This window comes from Coniophora puteana (assembly GCF_000271625.1).
Source record: "Coniophora puteana RWD-64-598 SS2 unplaced genomic scaffold CONPUscaffold_2, whole genome shotgun sequence".
Lineage (NCBI taxonomy): Eukaryota > Fungi > Basidiomycota > Agaricomycetes > Boletales > Coniophoraceae > Coniophora > Coniophora puteana.
The window spans coordinates 265,533-272,736 of record NW_006913054.1 but is presented as its reverse complement, the minus strand read 5'-3'; the positions used below and the strand labels follow the sequence as shown (position 1 = coordinate 272,736).

At 53.1% G+C, this 7,204-nt stretch overlaps 4 protein-coding genes across 4 annotated transcripts; all 4 read right to left on the bottom strand.

Moving 5' to 3' along the window:
• Window positions 1-499: 499 nt before the first annotated feature.
• Window positions 500-1,012, bottom strand: CONPUDRAFT_48824 (uncharacterized protein; the record flags this gene model as incomplete). Its single annotated transcript, XM_007765916.1, has 1 exon — window positions 500-1,012. One exon carries the CDS (start codon window positions 1,010-1,012, stop codon window positions 500-502), a length of 513 nt encoding a protein of 170 aa, XP_007764106.1.
• A 2,304-nt stretch (window positions 1,013-3,316) lies between these two features.
• Window positions 3,317-3,649, bottom strand: CONPUDRAFT_26744 (uncharacterized protein; the record flags this gene model as incomplete). Its single annotated transcript, XM_007765769.1, has 1 exon — window positions 3,317-3,649. A coding segment is annotated over one exon (333 nt), but the record flags the coding sequence as incomplete, so codon positions are not given.
• A 369-nt stretch (window positions 3,650-4,018) lies between these two features.
• Window positions 4,019-4,363, bottom strand: CONPUDRAFT_34772 (uncharacterized protein; the record flags this gene model as incomplete). Its single annotated transcript, XM_007765780.1, has 1 exon — window positions 4,019-4,363. A coding segment is annotated over one exon (345 nt), but the record flags the coding sequence as incomplete, so codon positions are not given.
• A 1,287-nt stretch (window positions 4,364-5,650) lies between these two features.
• CONPUDRAFT_16488 (uncharacterized protein) lies at window positions 5,651-6,055 on the bottom strand (the record flags this gene model as incomplete). The annotated part of the gene is made up of 1 exon (XM_007765760.1): window positions 5,651-6,055. A coding segment is annotated over one exon (405 nt), but the record flags the coding sequence as incomplete, so codon positions are not given.
• Window positions 6,056-7,204: the final 1,149 nt, after the last annotated feature.

The window sequence follows — 7,204 nt, the reverse complement described above, 5'->3', positions numbered from 1 at the left end:
GAAGAAGTAAAGAATACGAGTGGGAATTGAGACTCGGACTGAACTCGAGTTTGAGAGGGAAACTGGGGCTGAATTCAATGCAGACTAGCTACGACAGGATGCTGTATTTATACGTTTTCGAGACGAGGTATGAGTAAGAGAAATTACGAGTCAAAACGAACGCGTGTACATGAGGTTTGCAGTGAGTGTTAGCGATAAGGAGAGACCGTGAAAAGAAGACAAAAGCATCTAGGCACAGATCTAGCTGCGCGTACGGGTCGGAAGTCCAAGCGAGGTGTCGAGGCCGGAGGGACAATGAGAGACAAAGCGTATGACGCAGATGGTCGTCGATATCGATCAGGGTTGAGTCGAAGCGGGCGGGTCGAAGTGTGGCGAAAGGTGTCGAAGCGGTCGAGATGTGGCGCAGGTGGTCAGGGGCCGTCTAGGCGCGCGCACAGCGCGTCCCTTACATCCCCTCACAACTCTTGAAATGTCGAGTCCGCTCGACATTTGGAGGTGCCTAGAACTGGTCGGATTCGTCTGCATTGGCAGTAGCGAGGTCTTCGGGATCAACGAACTGGGTGACTTGAATTTCGCGAGACGAGCGAGCGTGATACGGAATGAGGCGAAACGCGGCGAACTTGAGCTTGGAGAGGGTGCCGTCGACTTCGGCGAGACGATAAGAGCCGTTGCGAGAGCGCGAGACAACAAGCATGGGTCCGAAATAGCGAGGTTTGCATTTAGCGTTGGAAGCGGGCTCGATTTTCTTGTTGAGGACGAGGACGAGTGCTCCTGGTGCGAAGTCGTAGTCGTGTATAGTGTTCTTGAAACGTTTTTCGAAGTCACGAATGGAAGAGTATCGAGCTTTCAAAACGCGATCGTGAATGAGTTGCAGGTCTTCATCCCGTTTGGCAAGCTGGCGAGCGCGAATAGCAATAAGGTCGGACGTGCCAACCCGAGTTGAGATCTCAGGAAGGGTGAAGGTGGCCTCGGTGATGTCGAGCGGAAGGAGGGGCTCTGTACCATGAGCCATGTAGAATGGTGAGTACCCGGTAGACTTCCGAGTGGTGACACGATCAGCCCAGAAAACGTGGTGTGCGAGAGTTGGCCACTGAGAGATGTCGCCGTTGCAAGCCTTTACGAGCGAGTCACGGATGGTGCGGTGCGAACGTTCGACGATGCCATTTGCCTTGGAGTTGTATGCCGAAATGCGAATGTGTCGAATGCCGTACTTGTTGGATAACCAATCGAGCGCGGCAACGTAAGGGGTTCCGTTGTCTGTGACAATCTCCTCGATTCCGCCCCAGCGGCAGAGTACTTCTTCGAATAGAAATGCACCGAGCGTGCGTCCGGTTTCAGTTTTGAGTGCGCGAAATTCCGCCCATCCAGTCAAAGAGCAGCGAGCTTGAGTAATATACGAGTACCCGTAGGCTTTGGGCATGTACATCGAGTCGACGTGAGCCTTGCGAAAGAGCGGAGCTGGCATCGAGACGGTAGGCGGAATGACAACGTGTTCAACTGAGCGAGTTTGGCACTGGTGACAAGTCTTGATGTACCAAGCGAGGTCCTTGTCGAGAGAAGTCCACCAGAATCTATCAACGATTGTGCGGCGAGTCGAGTAAAATCCTTTGTGACCAAGGCGATCGTGCATGTCTCGAAGAATGCGAAAGCGATCGGAGGGATAGATGACAAGCTGATGACGGCCGGATGGATCTTTGCGCCAGAGACGATTGTTCGTGACGAAAAAGTGAGATGCGCGCTTGATGAATTGGTGGCGGGCCTTCTCGTCGAGTTCGGGCGGTGTTGTGAGTGTTTGTAAGAAGTTCTTGATGTCATGAAGGTCTTGATTGCGTTGAAGAGTGGTGTTGTCAGTAGGAATGTTGTTGTAGTTGGTCTTCTTCGTCTGCTCGAGCTCCTCCCTCCCCTCACCACTTTCTGCAGTCTGCTGCACTCCTCCAGAGAGGACCAGCCTCTTTTCCTGCTCGGCGACCCCTGCAGCCCAAATCCCACATCCCAGAGCTTCATCAAACCAGTTGTCTACTTCTTCAGGTGAGTCTTCTTCTTCCAAGTCGTCTTCTGGGGCGCGGCGTCGACGCGAGAGGCCGTCTGGCCCTTTGTGCTTGTCAGCAGGGACATGCTTGAGAGTGAAATCGAAAGAAAGGATGGCCGCAATCCAGCGGTTCATGGAGGCGTTGGGTTGAATGTCGGGGTTGTTGAGCATACCCTTGATGTATTTAGCGTCCACTTCCACAGTAAAATTCTTGAGTCCGATGAGCCAAACTTTGCAGGCCTTGAGAGCGCGAGAGAGGCCATAAAGCTCGAGCTTGGATTGCGAGTAACGAGCTTCGCGGTCGTTCCAAGTGATGGACCCGAAGCGTGCGATCCGGCGGCGGCCTTGAGAGTCTAGTTGAGAGAGAACGAAGCCGACCGCGATATTTGAGGAATCAACAGCGAGAATTACATAGCGAGTTGAGTCTTCATTTGCAGCCTTGTAGTCAATGGGTCGGATAGCTTCACATCTTGCTGCCGCTAGCTTTGTGGAGGCCATAGAGTTATATTGAGAAGCTCCCCAGTCAAAGGGAACAGAGACATGAGTGAGGCGTTGAAGGGGATGAGTTAATTCGGTGTAATTGTCGATCCACGAGCGGACAAGACCAGCTGTACCTAGGAAACCTCTGACTTCGGTGCGAGATTCACAAGGAGATGGCCAGTTCAGAATCTTTGAGACGGTTGAGGGATCGGGTAGACGTCCTTCATAGTTACAGAGCTGCCCAAGAATGGTGACTTCAGGCCTTGCAATAAAAAGCTTCTTGGCTGAGACTGTGGCGCCAGCGTGAGTGAGTCGATGAAGAACGCGGTTGACGTCGACTAGGTGCTCGTAGACGAAACGTCGGATACCAGAGTTTTGGGAGATCGTCTCGAAGGAACCGTCGGGGAGCTCGTAGCGCGTGTGAGGGCCATAAACAGAGACGTCGTCCATGAAATTTGGTGCAATATCGATTTCGTCTTGAAGGATGAATGCTACGTCATTTTGAAAAATCGGGGGCGAGCCGGTCCATCCCTGGGGAAGAACAGTGAGCCGCATGGTGCCTAGAGGTGTTTGAAAGGTCGTGAGATCGCGAGACAAGTCGGCGAGCGGGCGGTGATCAAATCCGACGAAGAGGTCCAGCACTGTGTAGATCGAACGGGCTGCAGCTTGCTCGGTGAAGTGGTCGACGTACGGCATTGATGCGGCGTCCTTGACGGTGACAGCGTTGAGGGGTTGAAGGTCGTGTACAAGCCGCAGGTCTCCGTTCTTTTTCGCGACGCAGAACCAACGGGACTGGTATGATGCGTTGGACGGCTCGTAGACGCCGGAGTCGATCTTGTTCTTGATAATATTGATGACTTTCTCGCGGATACCGGGAGGAATGGGCGGTTGACGGTGCATCCAGGGAGTATGTTCGATGGTGGGGATGGTGATGGGCTTGAAGTAATCATCTCGAAATCTGCCTTTCTCTGACTCGTTCCAAGCAAGACCCTTCTCATTGTTGATGAGGACTTGAGCGGCTAGCTTCTGCTCTTCGGGCCACAGAAAATCGCTGTCAAATATTCCGAGCTCGTCCATGCGCTCTTGAGTGAGACGGGTGCCGGGAGAAAAATCGGGAGGGTGCGGAGATAGTTGCGGAAGGCTAGAAAGAGGGTCTTCAGGGAAGCAGCGGACGACACGAGCATCCTCAGGCATGGTAGTTGCAACTGGCTTGACTTTATTTGCAACTTTCTTGTAGGCAAATGTAGCGCGAGAGCGGTCAATGTCGAATGAAGATTCTAAGATAGAATTTGCGAGAGAGGTTGCTGAGAGCTTTGGAAAGGCGGTAGGAGGCAGAACTTCTTGAGGAGAGATATCAAACGAAACTGAAGGAGGGGCCATGGAGAGCTGAGAGACTTTAGAAACCAGAGTGGGTTGCTGAGAGGCTAGAGACGAGAGAAAACATGAAGTGGGCGCTTTCTGAAACGGTCGAGGAGGCGCTTCAACACGTTGAAGGTTTGTGGGGTTGATTGGGTCGTGTATAGTGACATAGACACCTTCGTGTGTTTCTTCTTTCGAGAGGCGAACCAGACGCTGCCACGGGCGGCCTAGAAGTAAGCGATATGGACTGTCAGGGACGACGTATGCATGCGCCCATGTCTTGATGCCTCCGACGTCGATTTCGAGCATCTCTGCGCACCCTGCCATTTCCTGAGTCGTGCCGTTCGCGGTCTGCATAATCATAGTGCGTTCCTTGTTAGCGGGCAGGCCGAGCTTCTGCCAGATGTCTTGGCGGATGACTACAATTTCTGATCCTTCATCAAGCAGGGCGTGTTCCTCGTGCGAGCCGTTGAGGGTGACTCGGAGCTCTCGCAGCGGTGTGGCGTGGTCGACTTGAATGGGTGGGCTAGTGAGTGCAGCAGCGAGCGCCGGTGCAGAGAGCGAGTTTGTTGGAACCCGAGTAGTTCGAGCATGGTCGACAGCAGCTCTCCGAAGCTCTGAGCTGACCGAGAGCAATTCTCCGACAGTGACGTTTGGGACAGGCGAGTTGAGGATACGCTTGAAAATACGATCCGGTGCGTCAGCGTCAATAGCCTTTGACTCGTAGGTGTACGCGGGGGCTCGAGCGTTCGATGCAGGAGTTGGAGTAGCCTTGGTGACCTGCTGAGAGCTATCTTCTTCTTCTTCTTCAACCCTGGCCTTGAATTTCCCGGAGTTCTTCACCGCTTCTTTTCCTACCGACGAACCCTTAGCTTCTTCTTCCCTAGCCTTGCCCTTAGAACGAGTGATAGCTGCCGTGGTCGCTTCATCAGTTTCGAGAGAGTCGGTTACAAAGGCATGGTTTTCAGCGATTGGTGCACACTGAAGAAACCAAGAGTTGGAGATACGAGTGCTGGAATCTGACTGGTGAGGTGGCGAATCTCGGAGAGGGCCATTATAGTGAGCATCCACAGAGACTTTGAGACCAGCAGAGGAATCAGTGGGCCTAGCAATCCGAGATCCATCCGGGTAAATGAGGAACCGTCCAGCGCGAATGAGCCTGTTAGCCTTGATGTACCGCTCAACGTGAGGACAGTCTGAGATGCGGTGGGATTTATCCGCACAAAAATAGCAAGAGAATGGCGGTGGATTGCCGTAGGCAGACGTTTGGTTGACCTGGGCTTGCTGTCGCTTTGCGGGAGCCATCCAGGCTGAGGCGGCAGTCGGAGAGATCGTGAGGAGCCGTGTATAACAGACTGAGTAGTTAACGTCGTGTACATCAAGAGAGTGCAATTTGCGGGCAAGGTCTTCGACTTCATCAACGCTCGAGCGCGTGTTAGCATTGTCAAAGCGAACGGTGCGCGTCTGGATTTCCTGAGCTGCTGACGAGCGCCGAGCGCGTGGATTATCGTCGTCCGAGTCGTCTGAGTCGTAGTGCTCGTGGTGCCGAGATGACTTGGCACGGCTAGGCGTGCGCGTTTCCTTGTAGGATTGAATGCGAATGGCGATGGGGTCATTTAGATCGGCATCGAAAGCGTCTTCAGAGAAAACAAATCGGCCGGCAGTCATGACGGCCTCGTAGTCGGGGCACTCATCACGAGAGTACTTCTCATCGGTGCGCTCGAGTCGACGATCGATGGCGCGCCTAGCAGCGCTCGGGAGACCTCGCCAGAAATAATTGTTGCGCTCGCGAATAGAGATCTTGTTGTTCTTGAGGAGCCATGTCGAAATCGGACGGAAGGCACGATAATATTGAGAGAGGTCAGATTCGGTTGAGATGGTGCGTTCCGAGTAGCTGCCAGCGATGCGATCGAGGTCCCTGATAGTATACTTGGTGCCTTTGCTAGCTCCGGGATATTGAGCAAGGATACTAGCCTTGAGAGTAGCGTAGTCCCGCGAGTCGAAGCCGTCTAGAGTGGTCCAAAAGCGCTTGGTGGTCACATCGGCGTAGCGTACGAGCATCTTGCAACGTTCCGAGTCGGTGAGGCTGTTTCCATCGGCGAGGTCCTCGAAGTACTCGAAGAACTCCAGCAATTGAGAGGTTTCGCCGTCGAAGGAGGGTGCTTTATTGGAAAACGGGCCGGGCATGGACGATATACCTTTGGATAAAGACGGTGCCATAGTAGAATGTGACGGGGAATTAATGGTGTGATTTAAATGAGGAGCGGACGCGATAGATAACGGAGACGGCGAGATGGGTGTTGAAGGTGCAGTGCGAAACGAGGCAAGGGGAGTATTAAAAATTCGAGATGTATGACGAGGGGTTTCGGGGAGTACGGTGAGAGGCGAATCGATGTTCTGGTACTGCGTTGGGGTGTCGATGTCTTCTGTGGGTTCGCCGGGATGCGAGTCTTTAGCTTGGTTCTGAGTTTCGATGGGTTCTGTTGCGTGAGGTTCGATGTGTTCTTCGTGGTCGCCGAGATGCGAATGTAACGGTGTGTCGGGTGTATGCGATGTTTCGATTTCTTGTTCGGTGTCAAGATGACCGGGGAGATGTGCTTGTAACGGGGAGTTTGAAGTGTCTTGTGGCTGATACGAGAGTGAACTTAGATGCCGGCGCAAGCGGCGAGGTCCGTTGACTGAGTCTTGAGCAAATAGGCGTCCGCGTCGTTCAGCGTCCGAGATCTCCTGCTCGTGTCGGGAGAGCTGGGGGATACGCGAAGTATAGTAGTATTTGTTGGGAATGATGAATGGTGTAGAAAGGGGAGGCACTTAATGAAAGTAGCCTAATCCCCTCGCGGTGGGCTCCAATATGTGGGGAGTCGAGCCGTTCAGTGGCTGGACGAAGTAGATACGAGTTCGAAGGGGAATAGGAACAGAGAGTGCCGAAGAAGTAAAGAATACGAGTGGGAATTGAGACTCGGACTGAACTCGAGTTTGAGAGGGAAACTGGGGCTGAATTCAATGCAGACTAGCTACGACAGGATGCTGTATTTATACGTTTTCGAGACGAGGTATGAGTAAGAGAAATTACGAGTCAAAACGAACGCGTGTACATGAGGTTTGCAGTGAGTGTTAGCGATAAGGAGAGACCGTGAAAAGAAGACAAAAGCATCTAGGCACAGATCTAGCTGCGCGTACGGGTCGGAAGTCCAAGCGAGGTGTCGAGGCCGGAGGGACAATGAGAGACAAAGCGTATGACGCAGATGGTCGTCGATATCGATCAGGGTTGAGTCGAAGCGGGCGGGTCGAAGTGTGGCGAAAGGTGTCGAAGCGGTCGAGATGTGGCGCAGGTGG